The sequence below is a fragment of the Lepidochelys kempii genome, chromosome 2 (genome assembly GCF_965140285.1).
Source record: "Lepidochelys kempii isolate rLepKem1 chromosome 2, rLepKem1.hap1, whole genome shotgun sequence".
In the NCBI taxonomy this organism is placed as follows: domain Eukaryota; kingdom Metazoa; phylum Chordata; order Testudines; family Cheloniidae; genus Lepidochelys; species Lepidochelys kempii.
In genome coordinates, this window is record NC_136381.1 from 190737067 (window position 1) to 190763934 (window position 26868).

A 26868-nucleotide genomic window follows, 5' to 3' on the forward strand; every position below is an offset into this window, starting at 1 on the left:
AAATCCTGTAGTACAATGGCTGAAATAATGTTTGTCATATTCTTTTCTCTTGGCTTGGTTCTCATTTTCATTTATTTCATCATTTTTTAAGATTATGTGTGTAGAACAGCAGCTCCTTTTAAACCCTCAGTCCAACCCACTTTTCACCCCAGTATCAGTAATGGAAGGAAGCACTCCTCTGGAAGACTGTGTACTGTCTTTCAGCCAGTTTACTGGTGCCGAGAGAGACTCCCTGGTGTTCTTGGCAGGTCTTCTTGGAGCGAGGTATGGAGTCTGTTGCCACTTATGTTCATTTTCTGGCATCTAAAAATTTTTCAAGTGTTTAGTCACATTAGAGAAAAAATGAGCAAAAAACTGAGTTTAGAGTTAAATTTTGTTCTAGACTTCTTTAGTTTTACCAAATGAATAAAATCCAAATGTTGAAATATTGTGATCTATAATTTGGTTCTGTATTTCCCCCCTCCTTTTTCATTACACCTTCTAGAGACAGTGTCTTTAAGTGTTCAGATATTTGTATATGGCACTAGTGAATATCTGTTCTAAAAAATGGCTCCTAAAAGGTGGGGGAGGAAGACTGGGACATTTGTGGTTGTCCATACTTACTTGGTCAATGATTTTCATGGAGTTTGCTCATTGCTTTTTTTCTCCCTGGTTGCCAGCCATAAAAACTCAGCCTGAGATATAGAAATTTAGCTGAAGTTTTTGGCTTGTGCATTGTCATCAGTTTAAAAAAAAAATCTGTAGCCAACTCTACCCCCATTCCAGTTAAAAGTGTGCACCACATTGTCTTTAGTGGAGTTGTACAGGTGTAAGTGAGGGAACAATGTGGCCCAGCTTTTGGAAGTTAGTTAACAGTTCTGTTTATGATACCCGAGCAGAACTAGAACCCAGCTCACTCTTTCATACCTTTGTTGGCTCTGTAGTGCTAATAGGAACAGTCTAAACAATGACTGTGTTTTTGAATGGTTACTTATATACGCTTATTTCAGAGTCCAGGAATTCTTTGTGCGAAGAGCCAACCCAACGAAAGGAATGTTTGCCAGCACCCACCTAGTGGTCAAAGAGCCAGATGGTTCTAAGTATGAAGCAGCAAAGAAATGGAATTTACCTGCAGTCACTATGGCTTGGCTCTTGCAGTCTGCAAGGACAGGAAAGAAAGCAGATGAAAGCAAGTTCCCAGTTGAAAATGTTAATGCTGGAGGTTGGTTGTCTTTTGTGTTTTCTTGTTTGTTTTAATATACCTTAATCATGCCATGTTCCACTGCATTGCACTGTCGTTAAGAGAAATTTTTGAGTATAAGCTGATTTCTAATACTTAGGACCTTAAACTATTAAAACTGAAAGACTTTTCATCTTATAATTTACTTTTTGCTAGTTAAGATGTTTATTTTTTGCCTATCCCTAAGCTTAGACTATAAAGGCTAGTCGTTTCCACTTGTTTATAGTCCGTGGCCCAGATCTTTAGCTGGGGTAAATCACTGTGTAGCTGTACTGAATGATTCTATGATAAGTCAATGGAGGTATGCTGATTTATATCAACTGAGGATCTAACCCAATGTCTAGTTATTTGCACTTTCTGGTTTACTCTCCTTTACATGATACTGTTGTGTTAAATTGTAAAACACTGTGGAATAGTGTTTAAATCTAATTAAAAACTGTTTTACAAGAGAAGGAAGGTTCTGTAAAATGTTTTTCTCAACAAAACAAACCTTAAATTACAGTGCCCCTTTTAGAATTGAGATGCAAACTGGACTCATTAATACTGAATACCAACTAACTCACTAGTTCTTACCAATGCATTTGTGGGCTCCATAAAATTGTAGTGATTTAAAAACATACCTGCAATACTGCATTCAGCTCTGGGCACCTCAGTGCCAGAAGGATCTTGGCAGGTTGAGTAGGAATTCGGAGAAAAGCAACAAAATGATTAAGGGACTGGAAGGAATGATTTTATGTAAAACCAATTTATATATGTTTGACAAAAAGATAATTCAGACTACAGGTCATATTTATGTATGGGTATTTGAAGTGTGTAAACTCCAAGGGCCAGTGTCTGTTGACTTGAATGAGACCAAGATTTGGCCAAAAGAGGGAGCAGAATTTTACAGGGTGGCCTAAGGGAGTGTAATTAGTAGTAATGGAATGAAACTGAGCAAAGGAAAACATGCAGCCTGAAAATGAGGGGGGGAAATCCTAATTTTGAGGGGTTTTTTATTTAATATTTGTTTTAGAGTAGCAACCAGAGGGTGTAAACTGGTTTGAGGAGCTGTAGTACTAGACTCTGTACAGTTGTAGAGTTTAAGACCACAAGGGACCACCAGGTAGTTCTACTTGCTATATATCACAGGCCACCAACGCCACCCAGCACTATGAAGTCCGCGCTTCAAAAAGCGTACAATTAAATATAAAATGTGAGTCTTCCAGAGGATGTGTTAGAAGTCCTATTACTGAAGTCATTTAAAAGCTGGGTTGGCAAAGAGTTGGAGAATAATACAGTAGAGAAAAGTTGGCAATATGATGGACTAGATTGCCTAACACAGGGGTCGGCAACCTTTGGCACACAGCCCATCAGGGTAATCCGCTGGTGGGCCATGAGACATTTTGTTTACGTTGACCGTCCACAAGCACGGCCCCCCGCAGCTCGCAGTGGCGGCAGTTCGCCGTTCCCGGCCAATGGGAGATGCAGGAAGCGATGACCAGCACATCCCTGCGGCCCACACCACTTCCCACAGCTCCCATTGGCCAGGAACAGTGAACCGCAGGCACTGGGAGCTGCAGGGGGTGGTGCCTGCGGATGGTCAACGTAAACAAAATGTCTCATGGCATGCCAGTGGATTACCCTGATGGACTGTGTGCCGAAGGTTGTCGACCCCTTGCCTAACAGATCTTTTCCATCTCTGATTTCTCAGATTCCTCAGCTTTACCCAGTGCTGATTAGCAGTATTTATGCCATTAACATTTCAGTCTATAGTGAAGCTGCTGGTCATTAAAGAGAAAACAAGTGAGTATCTGTAGCTTTTCAACTGTGTCATAATTAAATGTTCCTGTTCTTGGTTTAATACTTTAAAATTCACTGAAGCACAAGACAGTATGAGTGGGACAAGGGTTACTCTTCTTTTAGGCATTTAAGGCCTAGCACAGTAATAATGTGGTATAGCACAAGCACTAGTGTAGAACATAGGAACTTAAAAACAAAAATCCTCCCTTCATTTTAGAACATATGTAGAACAACAAAATATTGGATAAATAAAGTCCTTAGCATAATGCAAGTATATGCATATTTATATTAAGGGAAAAAATTGTGGTGCTTAATTATAATTTTCTTTATTTCATTTAAGATAAAGAAGAGAGTTTAATGAGTCAGTCCAACAAGACAGAGACAACTATAATGTCTTCAGATATACCAGACCATCCTAGCAATCTCCTTGAAGCTGGGAAGAAAATAGCTGTGACGCCTCTTGATGTGAACCGGTTCCAGAGTAAAGCTTTTCATAGTGTGATCTCGCATCATATTGGGCAAAAGCCAACCCTTCCTGCAGAAGGAAGACTGCTCCAGAAAGAACCGTCTTTGCATCTTGACACACCATCCAAATTTCTTTCCAAAGATAAGCTCTTCAAGCCTTCATTCGATGTAAAGGTAAACTCCTTTGCAAGTTTCTAAACCAGTAGTGCCCCCAGGGTCATATGTGTGTGAATGAAAAAGGCACAAAACCCCCTATGCTAACCTTTTGTAAAGAGTGCGTATTGATAACACACAAATAAAATACTTCTAGGATTTTTAGTTTGGCAGGCAGTTCTGAAAATTCACTTGTTCTAAGGGACGGGGTTATTAGAACTGATACTTAAAGCATATAAAAATAATTAAAGCCTGAACATTTTAAGAAATAGATACTATAGCACCCATAACAAAGCCCAGTGTGCCTATTGCAGTATATACCAGAGGATCCTAAAGCAATGACCTATGTTACCTGGTCTGTGTTGCTCTTTTAAAAACAGAGTGAAATTTTAGTAGAAGAGTTACAGTTTTTGCCAACTATCATAAAATAAACAGTCTGTATTTGGCCCATAGTGAAATAGTTTCCAGTGGACTATGTACACTTTTAAATGTATACATTTAAGCTTTCTTGCTTATCCTTCAATATTAATTTCCTTGTAACATTATTCTTTGATTCTCCTTTTCCCAAGCATGCCCTTGATTTTCTGTTGCTCTTGGCTTCTACAGAACTACTACTTTACTGTGATAATCCTTATACATCTGAAAGAACAGTAGCCATTATCCCTCTCATACAAAGATGTAGTTGCATGAAGATAGAGAAAGAAGTAGGTGAAGGGGAGACATTTGTCTTAAAGATGGCCTGCAAATGGAAAAAAATAGACTGGATTTTTGCCCTTTTCTGCCTCTTTCTGTTGCATAAAAAAGGTCATTTGTCTTTTGTTTAACCTTAGATATATGAGTGCTGGATTTCTTGACTGACTCAAGTGTTTACTAGAAGCTTACTCAGTGGAGGTACTGAATATAAACAGAGAGCTCTTTTCCCCAATTAAGTTAAACACTGTTAAAAACAACAAACCCCAAACAGTTTGAATATAAATCACTTCCTTTCTCAGTTAAGCCAGTTTCACACACACGGTTTCTCTGCTGTCCTAAACTTATTATTTTCCATTTATCCATAACAGCTAAGGAAAAACAAAGTGGACAGGACCACAGCTTCTAATTTCAAGTAGAGGGCAGTAAATTTGAAGATGGGTGTGGTATAAATCCCTTTTCAGACTATTTTAGGCATTTCTAAAGAGGCAAATAGAAAAAAACTGGATCTGTGCTCTAGATCATATTTGAATAGATATTGAAGAAGAGAGTATAGAGAGAGGCTAGTCCTTTGGTTAGAGCATGGGACTGGGGCTCTGGAGATCTGAATTTGGTTCCTGGCTCTTCCATACGCTTCTTGTGTGAGTTAGAAGAAAGTGAGTAGGGGAGAGGTAATTTTAGATTTGATTCTGACTAATAGGGAGGAATTAGTTGAGAATTTGAAGGTGGAAGGCAGTTTGGGTGAAAGTGTTCATAGAGTTCGTGATTCTAAGGAAAAGTACGAGAGAAAACAGCAGAATAAAGACAGTGGACTTCAAGAAGGCAGATTTTAGCAGACTCAAAGAATTGGTAGGTAAGATCCCATGGGAAGCAAATCTAAGGGGAAAAAAAAGAGTTCAGGAGAGTTGGCAGTTTTTTAAAGAAACATTGCTTTTGTGCCTTTACTAACCTATCCCAATGTGTAGGAAAAACAGAAAGTATGGTAAAAGACCATACTTAAGTAGGAGATCTTCAGTGATCTGAAACTCAGAAAACAGTGATACAAAAAGTGGAAAGTAAGTTGAATTATGAAGGATGAATATAAAAAAAACCCACACGCATGTAGGGACAAAATTAGAAAGGCCAAGGCAAAAAACAAGATTAAACTAGCTAGGGACATAAAAGGTAACAAGTAAACATTTTACAAATAAATGAGAAGCAAGAGGAAGACCAAGGACAGAGTAGGCTCATTACTCAATGAGGGGGGGAAAGATAACAGCAGAAAATGCAGCAATGGTCAAAGTGTTAAATGCCTTTTTGTTTCACTTTTCACTGGAAAAGTTAGCAGCGATTAGACGACTCACATGGTGAACACTAGTATAAATGGGGTAGGATCTAAGGCTAAAATAGGAAAAGAATGATTAAGAATTACTTTAAACAAGTTAGATGTTTTCAAGGCGGCAGGGCCTGATGAAATACATCCTTAAGGAGCTGGCTGAAGAGGTCTTTGAGCCATTAGTGATTATCTTTGAGAACTCATGGAGGATGGGAGAGATACCCCAGGACTATAAATGGTCAAATATAGTGCACCTCTACCCCGATATAACGCTGTCCTCGGGAGCCAAAAAATCTTACTGCGTTATACATGAAACCACCTTATATCGAACTTGCTTTGATCCACTGGCGCGCAGCCCTGCCCCCCTGGAGCGCTGCTTTACCGTGTTATATCCAAATTCGTGTTATATCGGGTCGCGTTATATTGGGATAGAGGTGTACTTATAAAAAGCGAAATAAGGACAACCTAGGGAATTATAGACCAGTCAGATTAATGTAGGTACCCAGAAAGATAATGGAGCAAATAATCAGTCAATCGATTTGTAAGCATCTAAAAGAAAATAAGGCGATAAGTAACAGTCAGCATGAATTTGTCAAGAACAAATCATGTCAGACCAACCTAATATGCTGCTTTGACAGGTAACAAGCCTTGTTGATAAGGGGGACGCAGCCCACTTTCATAAGGTTTTTGTTACTGTCTCACATGACCTTTTAATAAACTAGTGAAATATAGCCTAGGCAAATTTACTATAAGATGTGTGTACAACTGGCTGGAAAACTACTCAGAGAGTAGTCAAACTGGAGAGGCATATCGAGTGGGTCCCGCAGGGATCTGTCCTGGGTCCAGTTCTATTCAATATCTTCATAAATTATGTGGATAATGGCATAGAAAGTACGCTTATAAAGTTTGTGGATGATACCAGGCTGAGAGGGGTTGCAAGCAGTGTGGAGGACAGGATTAAAATTCAAAATGATCTTGACAAACTGGAGAAATGGTCTGAAATAAATAGGATGAAATTCAATAAGGACAAATGCAAAGTACTGCATTTAGGGAGGAACAATTTGTTACACAAATACTAAATGGGAAATGACTGTCTAGGACGGAGTAGTGCAGGAAAGGATTTGGGAGTTATAGTGGATCACAAAATAAATAAGAGTCAACAATTTACCACTGTTGCCAAAAAAACAAGCATAATTCTGGGATGTATTAGCAGGAGTCTTGTAAGCAAGATACAAGGAGTAATTCTCTCACTCTGTTCAGCACTGATAAGGCCTCAGCTGGAGTATTGTGTCCAGTTCTGGGCACCACATTTCAGGGAAAATGTGGACAAATAGGAGAAAGTCCAAGGAGAGCAACAAAAATGATTAAAGATCTAGAAAACATGACCTCTGAGGAAAGATTGGAAAAAAACTGGGTTTGTTTAGTCTGGAGATCAGAAGACTGAGGAGGGTGATGATTTGTTCTTCAAATAAGTCTTCAAGTACTTAAAACAGATATAATAAAGAGGAGGGTGATGATTTGTTCTCCTTAACCGTTGAGGGCATGACAAGAAGTGATGGGCTTAAATTGCAGCAACAGAGATTTAGGTGAGACATTGGGAAAAACTTCTTAACTGTAAGGGTAGTTAAGCAACGGAACAAATTATCTAAGAAGGTTGTGTAATCTCTGTCATTGAAGGTTTTTAAGAACAGGTTAGATGAGGGGTTCTCACACTAGGGGTCGTGACTCCTCCAGGGGTAGCAAGCTTATTACGTGGGGGGGTCGCGAGCTGTCAGCCTCCACCTCCAAACCCCGCTTTACCTCCAGCATTTATAATAGTGTTTAAATATAAATAAGTGCTTTTAATTTATAGGGGGGGGGTCGCACTCATAGGTTTGCTGTGTGAAAGGGATCACCAATACAAAAGTTTGAGAACCACTGGAGACAAAAACCTGTCAGAGATGGTCGAGATAATTCTTAGTCCTGCCTCCATGCCAGGGACTGGACTAGATGACCTGTTGAGGTCCCTTCCAGTCCTACATTTCTATGATTCAATAATCTCTATTTCCTCAATTCTCCATCTGTAAAATTGAGATGTTACTTTGTCCTGTCCTTCATCTGTTTTGTCTATGTAGATTGCAAGAACTGTGGGGTAAGGGCTGTCTTTTGCTATGTCTGTATAATGCCTAACACAGCGGGACCCCAATCTTGTTTGGGGTCTGTAGATTCTACTGTAATACAAAAAAGAAGTGGGTTGGTGTTTGAATAGTATGAAGCCTTAATGTAGATTGCATTAGGGGGGCCTGCTATTCAATGAGAGAACTTTTGATCCTGGAGAAAGGATAGTTCATCTATATTGATTCAATTATTATTTCTTTACTCTTTTTGGTAGGATGCCCTGGCAGCTTTGGAAACTCCAGGGGCTCCCAATCAGAGAAACAGGAATCCGAGTACTCCTCTTTCTGAAGTCATTGGCAGGAACTTGAAATTAGCTCTGGCAAACAGCACTCGTCATACAGCAGCTCTTACTGCCAGCCCTCAGCTGCGGGCTGCACAAGCAGAAGTGGTAGGATTATGCTCTTTTTAAAGTTTAGTTAATTAAGAACATGCGGTGTAATCATGTAGTTGAGTTAGAAGATGCTTAGCTTTACATGAGAGTTATGAATCATGTTAGCTTTGATACTGTATTTTGATATGTTCACGCAGAACATTACCTGTCCTTTTGTTTCAGTTGAAAGAGGCAAGACCAGTAATTTTGACTCCTAAAAGGCAGAGAAACTCATTTAAAGATGTTTGTTCTACTGACCTGGTTTAACAATTGTTAGGCAATATGTGTATATAAACATGTAACTGTTGATATTCCATAGTTCTAGAACTTATAGCTCATCACTGTTAAGGAATTCCCAGTGTCTGGTGTCATGAAAACAGTGGGCAAGGGTAAATACTTTTACTCTGATTAACTGTAATATTGGAGGACACCCATTATTTTCTGTGAAGTTATTGGAATTTATTTTTGTCATGCATCTCCCTTTTCCCCCATCCTCTTAGAGTGCTGTTATTGCTTCACTTACTCGGAAGCAGGAGGCAAAATATTTCTCACTCTCACCTCCACAATAAGATGAGTTTTGCTCATGTTCCTAGTAGTGTGTTTACATCTCTTTCCTGGAAGCAAGGAGCACAGGCTTTTCATGATTCCTTTTTGTACTAAATCTGATCTATCATGCAGAGAGCAAAGTTAGAGAGAACAGAAAACAGAAATGTGGGAGAAAAGTACAGCGGGTGCGGTGCAGTGGACTGAAGATGCAGGCAAAGGCAGTGCTTTGTATTAATTGCCACACTTGTACTCTGTAATCAGTATGAGAATGGAGAAATGGAATGACGTTTGCAAGGGAAGATTAACAGTAATTTGTCATGCTGTACTCTCCTCTTTCTCACTCCCTTCATGCTATGAACATTTTGGGCCCCCATTCACCTTTATACTAAGATGTTTTTGTGTAGGCAGTTTTAGTATTTTCCCTGTTTAAAAGTTCAAGAAGATTTCAGACTGCTAAGAAAGAGGTGTGAGATATTCTTATGAGACTTTGTGAGATAAGTCTTTTGAGTCCTGGTTCCTGGCATGTGGAGCCATAACAGCACTCCCTTAATAATGGGGAGATTCAGGAAGCAGAGATAAGCAGAACTCTGCTAAGTAGTTTCCCTTCTTTATCATTACAAATGTGTTGGTTTAAAGATGCTCAGAATGTGATTTTTTTCATATTTTTCCCCATGACCATGAACAGGTGGAAGATTCAAAACCTCTTGCTGATCTAGTCATATGTGTTAGTAAGAAACTCAGTAAAAAGCAAAGTGAACTGAATGCTGTTGCCGCTTCTCTTGGAGCAGATTACAGGTATTAACTGATGCCAGCAGTTACTACACACTGCTTTGATACAACTTTTCACTCGAATGAATCTGAATCTTGGTGTGTGCATATGGCTTTTAATTATAGCAAAGCATTAGCCTTCTCTATATTAAGGTTGCAGCCAGTTTCCATTGTAACACCCTATATTTGCCTGTCCCCTTCTCCCTAATAACATGGCTTCGAAAATCAGTTTGGCCTGAAAATTCTCAGATATACAATGAAAGGTAAAGAGAATTTTTCGGCATAAGTATGAAGGCAATTTGTCAAACAGCTTTTGAGTTACAGATTATTTTAAAATGTACCTTGATTTTAGATTTTGACTTGGGTCTAATGTATTTTGGGGTCACTGTAGCTCAAAAACTTCTTGTTAATTTTTCTCCTCAAGCTCCTGTTTAAATCTCCTCAAATTCCTGCACCATCTAGATATCAAGAAAAGAGGTTGTAATTAAGTAAAGTTATTAACTTTTTGTCGTTAGTTTGGATCCCGATACTGCTCCCCCTGACTTCAGTGGAAGTTTTTTTGCCATTGACTTTAGTGGGAGCAGTATCAGACATGTACACTTTTATAGGTGATAGCTAAAAGAAATTTTCATTTCAAAGTTCAAGTGGTAAAGGCCTGTGTTTTTTGTAATTGGATGGCCACAATTCCAGTTTGAGCCTTTGGTAACACCGAAAACAGAGAGAGCCTCACGTTTTCAATTATAGATTTAAGTTTCAGTGCCTGCTAGAAAGTGTTTCTGAGAACGTTTTAATTAAATACTTTGAGATTAAAAATCTTTAGAATGGCTCCTTTTTGAAATTTTGAATTGTCTTGATTTGGTTGAAAATAATTGTGCATTGAATTTTAGTGTTAACAAAATGGGCAAAAATGTATTTTGGAAGGAATCCAAATATAAAAGGCCCAGTTCTCCGATAGACATAACTTCCATTGTGTCAATTCCATTTATATCAGGACAGAGTTGGATCCTAAACTGTGACCATAAGAGCTCAGGAAGTACGGACTTTCCAATCCTGAGGAAAGCTCATAGAGAAGCTAGCCAAAGAACTAATGTCCTCGGCCTGACTGTCACAAGCTGCGGGAGATACCCAGAGCTGTGAGACACTGTGCTCTCCTTCTTAGCCTCAGCAAGTGGGAGCTTTGCTGCAGCTAAACTGTGACAGTTCCCTGACACACCAGCTTGTCTGCCTTGCCAGCAAACTGCTCAGGGTTCTCCCAGCCCAAACCTTGCCTACCAGGGAACAATTAGTCAGCTCCAGCCCTTGACCCCTGTCATTGTACATTCATAGAGGATATTAAGTTTGCTAATCCTTTAAAGAGACACAAACAGCAGTGTGTTTTCTTGACTGTAGTTATCCATCACTTCAGTTCAGTCAAAGCACAGGGTTGGTTTAGCTAAAAAGTAAAACAAATTTGTTTAATCAAAAAGAGAGAGGTTTTAAGTGAGTTAAAGCAAAAGGCATAAAGATAGGGTAAACAGACAGAAGTAAAAACACACTTTCTAATGGCTAAGATCTAACTTAACCAGCTGCAATCTTCATTCAAGATAGTGTCCTCACCAGTCTTCCTTTTCCAGCAATGGCAGACTAGGTCTTAGTCAAGGATCCCCATTCTTGTCTCCATAGGTGAAGAATAACTTAAAGGCTCTCTGCCCCTCTCTTTATAGTCCAGTAAACCTTTTAAAAGTATCTCTTCTCAAAGCTCATTGACCCTGCTTCAAGAGGAAGAAACGCTTCTTGGGGGTGCAGTTTCCATTCTCATTGAGATTTAGGGCTGGTCTACACTTCCACTACACGTTGTTGACACAACGTATGTTGACACCCAAAAGTTGACAAAACAAAAATCACCAAAGCGTGTTCACGCTTGCTCCCTCTGTCGACAGATCATGTCCACAGTGGGGACACCATCATCGACAGGGTGAGCAATGCACCGTGGGTATGTATCCCAAAGTGCAGTGTTGTGGGAAGGAAGAGCTGATCGCTGAGCATCTTGGGATTCTCTCTAAGTTCTCCCACAGCCCCCTCAGCTGCCAAGAGCAGCATCATGAGTAGCCCTGTGAGCTCTCCATGTTGAGGAATGGCAAGGCAGCACAGCAGTCTGTCCCCCTCCTGCTGTAGTAGCAGTCTGCCTGCTGCTGTGTTCCTAGTGCAGGGCAGAACAGGAGCATGCCAATGATTTGCTCTTGGTTTGTTTGTTCCCCAAACAGAGCAGCACACAGATACTTCCCAGAGCTTTGAAATGGGAGGGGAGGGGCACATGCCTGTAGGGCATCAGAGATCAAAACACTGAGCAGAGCAATCAGGGCAGGCATTGTGGGATACTGGCGGAAGCCAGTTCTGTTGACAAAACAATTAGCAGTGTCTACACTGGCTCTTTGTCAACAATAAAGGGAGGGGAAAAGACAAGTCTCCATAGAGGTGGAAGTTTTTTGTTGCCAAAACTGGGCATTTTTTGTGGCAAAAGTCCCATTGTAGCATGTACGCTCCTGCTATTTTGTTGCCAAAAGGCAGTTTTTAGCAACAAAACTTGGTAGTGTACACAAGGCCTTAGTGATCATTTTCCTCCTCCTTGGTCTCCTGATAGTTTTGATTGCCTGGCATGCAAATGTGCTTTTCTTTGTCTTATCTTTAGTCACACCTTGCTCAAATTATGTGGGAACCGCATTCTTTTGTCTGGAAAAAAAAACAAAACCTATTTATCAACATCCCCTGACATGCCTAATTTAAACACGTTTTAATCATAATTCCAGCACATCTACATAATCCTTTGGGTGTTGATAGTATATACAACATGCCAGAATATTAGTGATCCATGAGTTATTAGTTTTCTAGTGACACATTATATGACATTATAAAGAATCCTTATTGAAGTTACAGGGACAAACCATCCTGATGTGTAGAAAGAATAGTAAATATGGCAGGCGACCAGCTTGGCTTAAAAGTGAAATCCTTGCTGATCTTGAACACAAAAAAGAAGCTTACAAGAAGTGGAAAATTGGACAAATCATAGAATAGAATAGAATATCAAGGTTGGAAGGGGCCTCAGGAGGTCATCTAGTCCAACCCCGTGCTCAAAGCAGGACCAATCCCCAATTTTTGCCCCAGATCCCTAAATGGCCCCCTCAAGGATTGTACTCACTGTCCTGGATTTAGCAGGCCAATGCTCAAACCACTGAGCTATCCCTCCCCCTGACCAGGAAAGAGTATAAAAATATTGCTTGAGGATGCAGGAGTGAAATCAGGAAGGCCAAATCACACCTGGAGTTGCAGTTAGCAAAAGATGTTAAGAGTAACAAGAAGGGTTTTTTAGGTATGTTAGCAACAAGAAGAAAGTCAAGGAAAGCGTGGGCCCCTTACTGAGTGAGGGAGGCAACCTAGTGACAGAGGATGTGGAAAAGGCTAATGTACTCAATGCTTTTTTTGCCTCTGTCTTCACGAACAAGGTCAGCTCCCAGACTACTGCACTGGGCAACACAGCATGGGGAGGAGGTGACCAGCCTTCTGTGGAGAAAGAAGTGGTTGGGGACTATTTAGAAAAGCTGGACAAGCACAAGTCCATGGGGCCGGATGCACTGCATCCGAGAGTGCTAAAGGAGTTGGCGGATGTGATTGCAGAGCCATTGGCCATTATCTTTGAAAACTCATGGCGATCTGGGGAAGTCCCGGACGCCTGGGAAAAAGGCTAATGTAGTACCCATCTTTTAAAAAGGGAAGAAGGAGGATCCTGGGAACTACAGGCCAGTCAGCCTCACCTCAGTCCCTGGAAAAATCATGGGGCAGGTCCTCAAGGATTCAATTCTGACGCACTTAGAGGAGAGGAAAGAGATCAGGAACAGTCAGCATGGATTCACCAAGGGAAGTCATGCCTGACTAATCTAATTGCCTTCTATGACTGGATAACTGGCTCTGTGGATGAGGGGAAAGCGGTGGACATGTTTTTCCTTGACTTTTGCAAAGCTTTTGACACGGTCTCCCACAGTATTCTTGCCAGCAAGTTAAAGTAGTATGGGCTGGATGAATGGACTGTAAGGTGGATAGAAAGTTGGCTAGATTGTCGGGCTCAACGGGTAGTGATCAATGGCTCCATGTTTAGTTGGCAGCCGGTATCAAGTGGAGTGCCCCAAGGGTCGGTCCTGGGGCTGGATTTGTTCAGTATCTTCATAAATGATCTGGAGGATGGTGTGGATTGCACCCTCAGCAAGTTTGCAGATGACACTAAACTGGGAGGAGAGGTAGATACGCTGGAGGGTAGGGATAGGATACAGAGGGCCCTAGACAAATTAGAGGGTTGAGCCAAAAGAAATCTGATGAGGTTCAACAAGGACAAGTGCAGAGTCCTGCACTTACGACGGAAGAATCCCATGCACCGCTACAGACTAGGGACCGAATGGCTCGGCAGCAATTCTGCAGAAAAGGACCTAGGGGTTACAGTGGACGAGAAGCTGGATATGAGTCAACAGTGGGCCCTTGTTGCCAAGAAGGCCAATGGCATTTTGGGATGTATATGAGAGGCATTGCAAGCAGATCAAGGACGTGATCATTCCCCTCTATTCGACATTGGTGAGGCCTCATCTGGAGTACTGTGTCCAGTTTTGGGCCCCACACTACAAGAAGGATGTGGAAAAATTGGAAAGAGTCCAGCGAGGGGCAACAAAAATGATTAGGGGACTGGAACACATGACTTATGAGGAGAGGCTGAGGGAACTGGGATTGTTTAGTCTGCAGAAGAGAAGAATGAGGGGGGATTTGATAGCTGCTTTCAACTACCTGAAAGGGGGTTCCAAAGAGGATGGATCTAGACTGTTCTCAGTGGTAGCTGATGACAGAACAAGGAGTAATGGTCTCAAATTGCAGTGGGGGAGGTTTAGGTTGGATATTAGGAAAAACTTTTTCACTAGGAGGGTGGTGAAACACTGGAATGTGCTACCTAGGGAGGTGGTGGAATCTCCTTCCTTAGATATTTTTAAGGTCAGGCTTGACAAAGCCCTGGCTGGGATGATTTAGTAGGGGATTGGTCCTGCTTTGAGCAGGAGGTTGGACTAGATGACCTCCTGAGGTCCCTTCCAACCCTGATATTCTATGATTCTATGACACCTTTTAGATAGAGAGTATAACAATAGTTAGTTGCGTTATACTGAACTGGTCATGCCAGCTGAAACTCACTGCTAGCTTCTGGCATAGGGATGCTCTAAAGGAAACACCAATACAATCTGGATTTATGCCAGGATGTGGGACAGAACAGTTTTTGAGGCACTGATATATGATCTCCTGCTGTTGTTGAAAAGTGGGCAGACAGCTATTCTCATTCTCCTGGACCTCTCAGCAGCATTCAAGTCTGTCAACTATGAGTAGGGCCCTATCAAATTCACATCCATTTTAGTCAATTTCATGGTCATAAGATTTTAAAAATCGTAAATTTCATGATTTCAGCTATTTAAATCTCAAATTTCACAATGTTGTAATTGTAGGGGTCCTGATAAAAAAAAAAAGAGTTGTAGGGGGATTGCTAGGTTACTGTAGGAGGGTTGTGGTACTGCTACCCTTACTTCTGCACTGCTACTGCTGCTGGAGAGTGGCAGCTGCTGGCCGGGAGCCCAGCTCTGAAGGCAGAGCCACTGTCAACAGCAGCACAGAAGTATGGATGGCATGGGATGGTATTGCCACCCTTACTTCTGCGCTGCTGCTGGTGGGGTGCTGCCTTCAGAGCTGGGTGCCCAGCCAACAGCTGCCACTCTCCAGCCACCCATCTCTGAAGGCAGCACAGAAGTAAGGGTGTCAATACCGCGAAACCCCCCGCCCCATAACCTTGTGACCCCCCTGCAACTCCCTTTTGGGTCAGGACCCTCCAAGTTGAGAAATGCTGGTCTCCCCCCGTGAAATCTGTATAGTATAAGGTAAAAGCACACAAAAGACCAGATTTCACGGGAGGAGACAAGATTTCACGGTCTGTGACGCATTCTTCATGGCCGTGAATTTGGTAGGGCCCTAACTATGAGATACTGGTGTCCTGCCTGAGAGAGGTTGTCCGGGATCTAGGGACATGCACTAAAATGGTTTAAGCCCTGCCTGGAGGGATGAATCTAGTAAGTTGTGATGGGAAACTGTGTGTCTGCCACTAAACGCCTCTCTTATGGAGTCCCGCAAGGATCAATTCTCCCTCTGGTTTTCTTCAACATCTAAATGCAGTTACTAGGAGGACTGGTAAGATGACATGGACTCAAGCGCTAGCAATATGCAGATGACACACAGCACTACCTACCCTTCACCACATATGACCATACTGATATCACCAAGATGGTCTAATGCTTGAGTGAGATCAGCTCATGGATGAACAACAGCTGGTTGAAACTGAACCCGAACAACACAGAGGTTATGGTAGTGGGCAGAGAAAAATACTTTGAAGAGTTCAGTCTTGATGCAGTCAGTCTCCTTTGGTTGAAGGCAAACACCCACAATTGGTCATTTCAGTTTAGGAGTTCTCCTGGATTTCTTGATGATGCTAATCTCTCACAAAACAGCATCTGCAAGTAATGCCTTATAACATCTCGTTAGGAGACTCCATCCCATCTTGGCGGATGGTGACCTGGTCTCAATTATACTGCCTTGTCACTTCCTGTCTGGACTACAGCAATGCAGTATATCTGGCCACAAAGCCATCAACCCTTAGTAAACTCCAGCTAATACTGAATGCTGCAGTATGTCTCCTTGCAACACGGGATACCGCAAGGTCATCAGGCTTATCCTCCACTCCCCACACTGGCCTTCCATAGAATATTGAATCAAGTTCAAGGTTTCAGTCCTTATTTTCAAGATGCTCAATAGCCTGGGCCCAGGATATCTGAAAGATCACCTAAAGTTCAGTGATGAAAACCAGGGTATATCTTTGCTCTTCTGGCACAATGGAACTCTCTATGATAAGGCTAAAGCTTGTCCATGTGGGAGATAGAACTTCCTCAGGGACCAGTTCAGGATTGTGGAATGATCTCCCACAGGAACTAAGGACCATCTCAAACCCTTCTGCACCACATGCAAGGTGTGCTTCTTCAGCCTTGCTGTCTCTAACATCCAATAATAGTGTGCACATTTAAAAGCAAAAACTACAAAAACAGAACCAAAACTAAACACTACACTGTGCACACAATTCTCCCTGTGCAGAGAGAATATGAGAGAGAAGAAATCACGTGACAGGTGTTGGTCAGATGTGCTACTGAAAGGTGCTCAAATACAAGAAATGGGGAGGGCAATATAAGAACCTATATAGAATAAAATACAAAAGTATATTGCTGTTCTACATAAATATTTCAATTTATAAAATGGAAAAAAAACAAAAAAAAAACAAATCAAATGTTAAGGCACATTTTATTAATATTCAATTGAATTACTAAGAGATTCATGATATGATTCCCAAAAAAATTATTGTATGTTGGATGATGGTGATTTTGAGGGGGCAGCTAAATAAGTAAGTTTTTTTTCTAGCTTTTGTTAAGCTTCATAGTAATGGTTATTTGTCTTGGTGGGTTAAGACTCAGTTTCAAGGATGCAGTAATTATAATATTAAACTGGAGTTGGTATCTTCAGATTACATTTTATTGGTGTTTATTCTAGATGGTGCTTTGATGAAACAGTAACTCACTTCATCTACCAGGGAAGACAAAATGACAGCAGTAAGGAATACAAATCTGTTAAAGAAAGGGGCATACACATTGTTTCAGAGCATTGGCTTTTAGAGGTATGGAAGAAATTTATTTTTATTTTCCTCTGAAATGTGAAGGAGAATGGAGACAAGATCAGATGTATTGGACTGACTTTCCATTTTTTAAAAAGCACGTGCATGGGTTTTAATTGTTCATAGACAATAGCTGATGCTTCATGCATGCTGCTTTTAATTTGCAGGCTTCATCCTTCTAAATCTTAAATAATTTTCATTGGTGTGCCTTCACCTCGTAGTGACTGTAGAGCTGAAATTGACAATTTCTTCATATATTTGCTTTTCATATCCAATACATTGACTCAGTTTAGCAGAGCTTTTGGTTGAGGTTTCCCTGAACAATAACTTTTTGTTTGCATACGTATTTGCCAATGGGGCAGTGGTAAAGTTAGATTTAGTAGTCATGAAGAAAAACCTTCAGAACTTTTTGGAAAGTAAGAATTTCATACTTACTGTCCTAAGAACTACATGTGCCTCCTGTGTTAGTGTTTGTTTCCAGTAGTATTACTTTTACTGAAATTTTTTATATTTAGTTTTGCATCATGCTATCTAAATTACTCTGTTCTTCCCAAATTTCTCATAATTTCTTATATTTATGAACTTTGTTGCAGAGTGCACAAGAATATAAACGACTTCCCGAATCTCTGTTCCCTCACACTTACAATCCCAAAATGAGTCTGGATATCAGTGCAGTGCAAGATGGCAGACTTTCTTCCGGTAGACTTCCATCAACTGGAAAAATAGCAAAGGAAGTTGAGGTATATGATAAGATGTATTGGATTAATTGGCATTATTTTAATCTAGTTGTTTCACTAACAAAATGAATATAAACTAATACAAATATTGTTATTTAGTAATCTCTGGGGTCAAGTTCAGCAGTTATGCAGCTGTAAACTTTCTCTATCCTGGAGACTCCATCAGTTTCTCAGTATTCTAACTCTCTCTTTAAAAAAAAAAAATCTATCTATCTTATTAGAGTGGACGCAGTCTTCAAATCTGAATTGGTATGGTCCTGTGTGTCTTCAGTTAGACATAAACAGTAGGCCTGAGAGGTGTGAATTTTATTGAATTTAATAGGGTATTAAGTCTCCAGTCTAGTGGGTTTTTTTATTATTTCACTGCTGTGGCAGAAACATTAAGCTAATCTGAGGCTAATAGAGTGGATCTTTGGTTTGTTGGTGGAGCTTTGGTAGAGTTCTTCCTGTCCCCTAAAGCACCCCAACATGCTTATCTCCCACTGAACACTGTAACAAGTTGCTATGTCTTTTGGTTTCAGAATTAGATTGATAAGTTCTATATTTTTAACATTCTTAGAGTATTTCAGTGGATGAAAATGACATAGGAGATGTAACTACTAACCAGGTAAAGGAAGCAGTCACAGTAAGGGAGGAGCAAATTGCAGGAAATGAAGCCAAAGGAGGTAAACAAAATATTCTTTTTCTTTTTAAAACAGCTGTGGAAACTACAGTTTTAAATATAAGTATTTTACTATTTTGGGGAAGCTTGAATTTTAAGATCTGGAGGTTTTAGTGTCATTTATTCTCATACCTAAGCACAATGTAGCCAACCAGGCTTCCCTGGAAAAGTGCTGGCTGCTTCTTATTCATAAGTGCTGCAGAGTATGAGGAGAGATGTTTTGTACCCTGCTTTAAAGACACTGGCAAATCCATAAGGAGGACTGACCATCCCTGATGAACTATTGGGCTGTTGTCTTTAGTATTCTAGAATATCTTAAAGACTGGATATTGCTAATTATTTATCATGTGAAGCAAAGACTTAATTGAAAGTATTGCCACATATGAAAAAATGTACATACCTTTGTCCTGAAAGGGAGCTACATGATTAAACTGTGGCATTCTAAAAATGTAAAATTAAATGGCCTAAGTCTTGTTGTGACTTTCTTTCACGTCAAGTTTTAACCCAGACACTGGAAATGAGGGAGAACTTTCAAAAGCAACTACAGGAGATCATGTCTGCAACATCGATAGTGAAACCACAAGCACAAAGAGGATCGTTGTCAAGGAATGGTTTTGACAGTTCCCCTACCACACCAGATGGCACACGATCTGTGCGTAATGGTCGTAGTAGAGTCTTGGAAGCTCTAAGGTATCATGCTGCATGTAAATGTCTTACTTTGTCTTGCTTTCTTTTACTTGACTTTGACAGTCTTACAAAAATTTGGACAGCAAAAACTAAGTATGTCTAATAACTAGGGCTGTCGATTAATGGCAGTTAACTCTCAATTAACTCAAAAAAATTAATCATGATTAATCGCAGTTTTAATTGCACTGTTAAACATTAGAATACCAATTGAAATTTATTAAATGTTTTGGATGTTTTTCTACATTTTCAAATATATTGATTTCAATTACAACACAGAATACAAAATGTACAGTATATCTGCACTGTAAAAATGATAAATAAAAGAAATATTATTTTTCAATTCACCTCATACGAGTATCGTAGTGCAATCTCTTTATTGTGAAAGCACAACTTATAAATGTAGATTTTTGTTTTGTTACATAACTGCACTCAAAAACAAAATAATGTAAAACTTTAGAGCCTACATTCAGTCCTACTTCTTGTTCAGCCAATCGCTAAGAGAAACTAGTTTGCTTACATTTACAGGAGATAATGCTGCCCGCTTCGTATTTACAATGTCACCTGAAAATGAGAGCAGACGTTTGCATGGCACTTTTATAGCCAGCATTTACAAGGTATTTATTTGCCAGATGTGCTAAACATTCATATGCGCCTTCATGCTTTGACCACCATTCCAGAGGACATGCTTCCATGCTGATGATGCTCGTTAAAAAAAATGTGTTAATTAAATTTGTGACTGAACTCCTTGGGGGAGAATTGTATGTCTCCTGCTCTGTTCTACCCGCATTCTGCCATATATTTCATGTTATAGTAGTCTCGGATGATGACCCAGCATGTTGTTCATTTTAAGAACACTTTCACTGCAGATTTGAGAAAATGCAAAGAAAGTACCAATGAGAGATTTCTAAAGATAGCTACAGCACTCGACTCAAGATTTAAGAATCTGCAGTGCCTTCCAAAATCTGGTGGGGACGGGGTGTGCAGCATGCTTTCAGAAGTCTTAAAAGAGCAACACTCGGATGCAGAAACTACAGAACCGAAACCACGAAAACTGAAAATCAACCTTCTGCTGGTAGTATCTGACTCAGATAATTAAAATGAACATGCATTTGTCTGCACTGCTTTGGATCGTTATCGAGCACAACTCATCATCAGAATGGATGCATATCCTCTGGAATGGTGGTTGAAGAATGAAGGGACATTTGAATCTTTAGTGCATCTGGCACGTAAATATCTTGCAACGCCAGCTACAACAGTGCCATGCGAACACCTATTCTCACTTTCAGGTGACATTGTAAACAAGAAGTGGGCAGCATGATCTTTTGCAAATGTAAACAAACTTGTTTGTCTGAGCGATTGGGTGAACAAGAAATAGGCCTGAGTGGACTTGTAGGCTCTAAAGTTTTACATTGTTTTGTTTTTGAATGCAGTTATTTTTTGTACACAAGTCTACATTTGTAAGTTCAACTTTCATGATAAAGAGATTGCACTATAGTTCTTATGTTAAGTTATTTGAAAAATACTATTTATTTTATTTTTACAGTGCAAATATTAATAATAAAAAATAAAAAGTGAGCACTGTACACTTTGTATTCTGTCTTGTAATTGAAATTAATATATTTGAAAATGTGGAAAACATCCAAAAATATTTATATAAATAGTATTCTATTATTAACAGAGCGATTAATTGCAATTAATTTTTTTAATTGCTTGACAGCCCTGCTAATAACCTTTCAAATATCAGTTGCCATACGATAGCTATAAGTACACTGTTTCATTATGCATTTATACACTTGCAAATGTGAAGATTACTTCCGACTATGAGGCTTTCAAGTATTACACTTGCATTTTGCCACTCATGTAATTAAGTCTGTCTTGTTGCAGTTTAAAATCCATCCCTGATCTGTGGGAATGTAGAAAATATAGCTAAAACCTCCAGTCAAAATGAAAACATTGTTAATTCACCATGGGTGAGATTGCCTTCCAGATCTATCCGTAGTTTCTAAAAAGAACCTAGAATACAGGGCATGTACTTTCCGATGAATTGAGAAGTACTTGATGGGTAAACCAGATGCAAGGAATTAAAGATGAAGAGCCTGATTCCTGGTAAATATTGGAAATTTCCAATATTTACCACCCAAGAAGCAAGATTGCTCTCTTTTTAACTTTCAAATTTACACCAAGAATATAAGGACAGTAAAGTATGGGATATGCTGATCATGGAACACCTTAGTAGCATGATACGTGCTAAAAATGACCAGTATTGTTCACAGTCACTTTTTTGTAGCCGTGCTGACTGATACCCAGTCTGCCTGACTTATCAATTTTATATTGAAGTTTATTCTTTCCTGACCGTGCTCTTCAGTAATAAAGATTGTAGTACATTGTTAACAGGATGATAAATACATCCTTGCCCTCAAATATAATTCATCTATTTTTTTTAAGGAAACTTTATGTGGATTTCGTTTTTTGTTCCTTAGGCAGTCACGGCAAGCAGTGATGGACATAAACACAGAGCCATCACAAAATGAGCAGATTGTTTGGGATGACCCCACTGCAAGAGAGGAGAGAGCAAGGCTCGTCAGCAACTTACAGTGGCCCAATAGTCCTTCACAGTACTCAGAACAAATTCAGACTGATGTAAATAACATGAATGATTCCCCTTTCAGGGAATCCTTCACTGATAGAGAAGTTGCTGAATTAGGTAAGGAGAAAAACACATGTTTAAGCTGGACTGTAGTTAGGGTTATTTGTTACAATACAATGGCATTCTAGAAGCAAAAGAAAACAACACTATTACATCTGTCTTTTTCAGCTTTAGTGTGTTGTGATCTCTCTAAGTGATCTAAACATTTTTCCCTTTTTAATAATGAGGCTCAGGATGAGTGGCAGACCATTATTGGTCTTGTTTTAAAAAGGTAAATAATTTTTTTTTCATTTTTTTTTAACTCTGCTCTTCCTCCAGAAAGACCCCATGCACCTTTTTGACATCAGTAAGCAGTATGGAGACAGCCTTTGCCTAAAGATAGGTTTTTTTTGTTTTAGGCCCCAATTCTGGAACCCCTATTCATGTTGAATAGTACAGGCAATCCTCGACTTTACGACATTTGAGTTATGACGAACAGCATTTATGACGCCTCTACATTGATACCCTGATTCAACTTATGACTTAGGTTTCGAGTTTAAGATGTGTACTTACTAAAGCAAATAACTCCACTGAGCCCACTTGAACCTCTTAATGTGCTTAACGGTTGTAAAATCTTAGTTTTTTAATAGCAGCTGAAGAAGATCCACAATGCTGGGTAAGAATGGAGGTGTAGAAGGATCACCAATGCCCAGAAGCCCCATAAAAATCTGGCAGCAAGTCTGCTGGGGAGATCAGTGGACTAGGATGCAGTCAAGTTATTATTCATATCTTTCTTGCTGTCTTTACAAATGCAGTTGATTACATGCCCTGCCTAGCTATTTCCTTCTATCCCTGCAAGCCTTTTTATCCTGCTGTTAGGAGTGGAGAAGAAGCACAGCTGAGTCATCTACTCTGTTTCCCCTTCCTTCCACTCCATGTACTTAAGAGGCAGTGAATATTCTCCTCTGAGATGGATGGATGGCTTCCTGACTTCCACTCTCCTCTTGACTGCAGGAAAAAGAGCTAGATGTGAGGAGAGGAGAGTAGAAGCTAGCAGATGGGCAGCCATCAGGTGGCTCTGCAGGAAGAGATCTGTAGTGATGTTTAGCATTCACGTAATGCTTTACGTGTTCAAAGTGCTGTGGAAACATGAATCCTCAAAAAACCTGTGTGACATAAATATTTCTGGTGTTTTTTACAAATTGGGAAACTGGAACAGAAGTGAATTGAAGGCCCTACTCTGAGTCATTGACAGGGCTGAGATTAGAATCAGAAGTTCCTGGCTCCTCAGTCCTGTGCTCATTGTCAGACCATGCATGAATACTTCACATGCTGTCATGCTGACCTACACAAACATTGTTCTCCCTTCGCATCCTTCTGCAGCAAGCTTTCTACAGCGTGGTGTGTGTGGGAAAGGGGCATTCTTGACACCTCCCATCCCCTTACAGCTCTGTTTGAAGCAGCCTACCTGGAGGATGGTTTCTTTCTCAGTCTTACATGAGAAAGTTGTAGTGATTTAATGAAATTGGTTTATAAAATAATCTAGTTAAATCAATGCAGCCCCCTTATGTGGCCAGTTTGAGTGCTTCATGCCAAGTTATCTTAAGGAATCAATTGGGAAGTAGAGAAACCTCAAGATAGTCAAAAACATGAGGCTTGCAACAGCTCAACTGCTGCTTTGTGATGAAAGGATGTAAATTTTAAGACGGAGAATAAGCAATTGTTTCTGAAAATGTAGAATAAATGTTGTGATGGCATTTGTTTCTTGCTCATTTGGGATTAATGCTTTTTTCAATGTTATCATAGTAAAAATTCAAACAAAATCAAGCAACAATGAATTACTATCCACAGCTGTTCATGATTCTGAGGACACAGGTGTGGCAGAGGTACCAAAGCATCCAATATATAATGATCCAAAAACCCCAGTAAAAGATGATCAAGTGATCCCCACACCGCAAGCTCCCAGCATTGCTTTCCCGCTGGCCAACCCTCCTGTGGCTCCACAGCCCAAAGCAAAGGTTTGTTATAGCAGCACACTTGTTTTTAAAGGATCATACTTGCACTGTTAAGAAATGACCCAGTGTACTATTAAAATGCACCTAAGACTTGAAGCTGACAGTAAATGTATTCATCAGTTTAACATTTTTTATAGTGGATAATTTCTGTGCAGTGTACTTTTAGTTCCAAATTTTTCATTTCTCCCAAGAGACTCTGAGCAAGTCATAGAAATGTGGGACTGGAAGAGACCTCAAGAGGTGATCTAGTCCATCCCCCTGTGCTGAGGCAGGACCAAGTAAACCTAGACCATCCGTGACACATGTTTGTCCAACCTGTTCGTAAAAACCTACGGTGATGGGAATTCCACAATCTCCCTTGTAAGCCTATTCTGGAACTTTACGCTTATAGTTAGAAAGTTTTTCCTAATAGCTAACCTAATTCTTCCATGCTCCAGTTTGTCCCATTACTTTTTATCTGACCTTCAGCAGACATGGAGAACAGTTGAACAACTGTTCTCTTCAGAATAGCCCTTAATATATTTAAAAACTGTTATCAGGTCTCCCCTCTGTCTTCTTTTCTCAGTGCTAAACATGGCCAGTTTTTTTTAACCTTTCCACATAGATCATGTTTTCTAAACCTTTTATCCTTTTTGTTGTTCTCTAGAGCAGTGGTCACCAGCCGGTCAATTGTGATCGACTGGTCGATCCTAGAGGATCTCCCAGTCGATCGTGATCTCCAGCAGCGCCAGTAAGACGGGCTCCCTGCCTGCCCTGGCCCCACGCTGCTCCTGGAAGTGGCCAGTGGAGCTTGGGGACAGGGGTCTCCCTCTGCATGCTGTACTACCTGCAAGCACTGCACCTGCAGCTTCCATTGTCCGGAAATGGGGAGCTGAGGCCATTGGGAGCTGCAGGGGTAGTGCTTGCAGAGAGGGGCAGCGCGTGGAGCCACATGCTGCCCACGCCCAGGGGACACAGGGGTGCATTGGCCCCTTCCAGGAGCGACATGGGGCCAGGGTAGGCAGGGAGCCTGCCTTAGCGGCAGCCACACTACATCACGAACAGGGAGCCGCTGGAGGTAAGTGCGGCCTGGAGGGAGACCACACCCCAGCCCTGAGCCCTGTCCTGGTGCCAGCACCCCGAACCACTTCCTGCACCCCAAGCCCCAGCCCTGAGCCCCCTCCCAGAGCCAGCACACCAAACCAGCCCTGAGCCCCCTTCCCGAGCCAGCACCCCATACCCCCTCTGCACCCCAAGCCCCAGCCCTGACCCCCCTCCTAGAGCTGGCACCCCCACCCCCTCCTGCATCCAGTACTCTGCCCCAGACCTGACCGCTCTCCCAGAGCCAGCACCTTGTACCTCCTCCTGCACCCCAACGTTGTACCCCAGGCCGGAACCCCCCCCACACACACACACCCAAACTTCCTCCTAGAGCTTGCACCCCTCACCCCCTCCTGCACCCCAATCCTGTGCCCCAGGTTCATCCCAGAGCCTCCTCCCACACTGCAAACCCCTCAGCTCCAGCCCAGAGCCTGCATCCTGCCCCAAACCCCTACCAAAGCCCGGTGAAAGTCAGTGAGGCTGGGAAAGAGCAAGTGAGTGGGGTGGGGCTCTGGGGAAGAGCCGGGGCCTTGGGGAAGGGCTGGGGCCTCAGGGAAGCGGTAGATCCTGTGTTGCCCTTAAATTCAAAAAGTGATCTTGGGCTTAAAAAGGTTGGAGACCGCTGCTCTAGAGGATGTTACTTTCAAAAAGAAAAACATCATTTTAATCCACTTTCTTGTCATGTTAATGAAATAGATTTTTGTAGGCAGAGGTGGGGTCAGGCTTGGGGGTTCTGTAGTGTTTTAGAGCCCCTTTAATGACTGACAATAATGGGGAGAAGTTCTTTTTGATTAATCATTTGGGTAGTATGTTGCATTAATACTTACAAATAAGCTGTCAGTGCTGAAAATCTGTAGCAAATTCACAAAGGGCTATGGAAAATTAATCTAGCCTTTATTTCACTAGTCCTTTGTATAACTTTGTTGCTTGATCTTTTCAACAGGCATGTGTGTTCAGTGGCATATTTCCTCACACTAGTAAATAAACTTTGTTTGGAATGTGTAACTGTTTTCTCTCATCCAGGCTTGCCAGTCCTACAGTGGGTTTCCCCTCTACTTTTCACTTTAAGGCAAGACCAGACCTGTCAATCATCAGGCAGGGGCTTAGTTTTTCCCTTTTGGAAAACTCAGTTTGATCTTCCTGGCGGCAGCTGCAGGCACTTTCCAGACCTCCTCCTTGCAAACTACAGGGCACAGAGGAAAAACTATTAAATTGCCAAGTTGATTCCAGGTTTTTCTTCACTGTGTTCTTTCTACAGCCTACTGTGAACACCACCCCATGATGAGCAGAAGCCCAAAGAGAAAAGGTGCCTGTTATGCTCATCTCTCCTATAACCTTGCTGGGCAGGAGCAGTTTGCATTGTTTTGTTCTCAGGAGCAGCCTCTGCCCTTCTGCTCGAGATTTTAAGCCTCAGCACTAACCCCCTAATATGGAACGGTAGCAACAATTTCTTCAGTTTTGGCATGTGCACCCACTAGCACAGTGCAGATTGTGGCGTGGCATGGCATAAGAGGAATGATCCTCCTTTGACACCCTGCAACCAGGTGACCCTAGCAGTGGTATAGAAATGAACAGACACTTTTGGTGGTGAGGGATTCCAGCAGCAGTGATATGGTATTTCACAGGTCTCTGGAAAGAGTTCTTGCATCATTCTGCACAAAACCCAAGGCGCACATACAAATCAATTTAAAAACTACCTGGTGAGAATATCTTTGGGTTGTTTTTATAGTACCCAGCAGTAAAGGCAAAACAGCAGCATATGAAAAGTGAAGGAGCACAACTTGACAGGAAAGATCAAAGCCCATCCAAAAATAGGCAGTATCAGTTTCCTGGATTGA

The 26868-nt window shown here is 41.1% G+C and overlaps 1 protein-coding gene across 9 annotated transcripts in view; it reads left to right on the plus strand.

The window, feature by feature from the left end:
• The window catches only part of TOPBP1 (DNA topoisomerase II binding protein 1), a 46991-nt gene that overhangs the window by 13657 nt on the left and 6466 nt on the right, over window positions 1–26868 (plus strand). For all 9 annotated transcript variants that reach the window (XM_073333185.2, XM_073333182.2, XM_073333189.2 and 6 more), the window contains 11 exons: window positions 92–264; window positions 990–1201; window positions 3339–3637; window positions 7993–8166; window positions 9380–9489; window positions 17104–17227; window positions 17818–17964; window positions 18521–18626; window positions 19120–19312; window positions 21790–22013; window positions 23787–23953. In XM_073333185.2, the coding sequence (XP_073189286.1) occupies window positions 92–264; window positions 990–1201; window positions 3339–3637; window positions 7993–8166; window positions 9380–9489; window positions 17104–17227; window positions 17818–17964; window positions 18521–18626; window positions 19120–19312; window positions 21790–22013; window positions 23787–23953 (1929 nt within the window). The remainder of the gene's footprint in view (window positions 1–91; window positions 265–989; window positions 1202–3338; window positions 3638–7992; window positions 8167–9379; window positions 9490–17103; window positions 17228–17817; window positions 17965–18520; window positions 18627–19119; window positions 19313–21789; window positions 22014–23786; window positions 23954–26868) is intronic.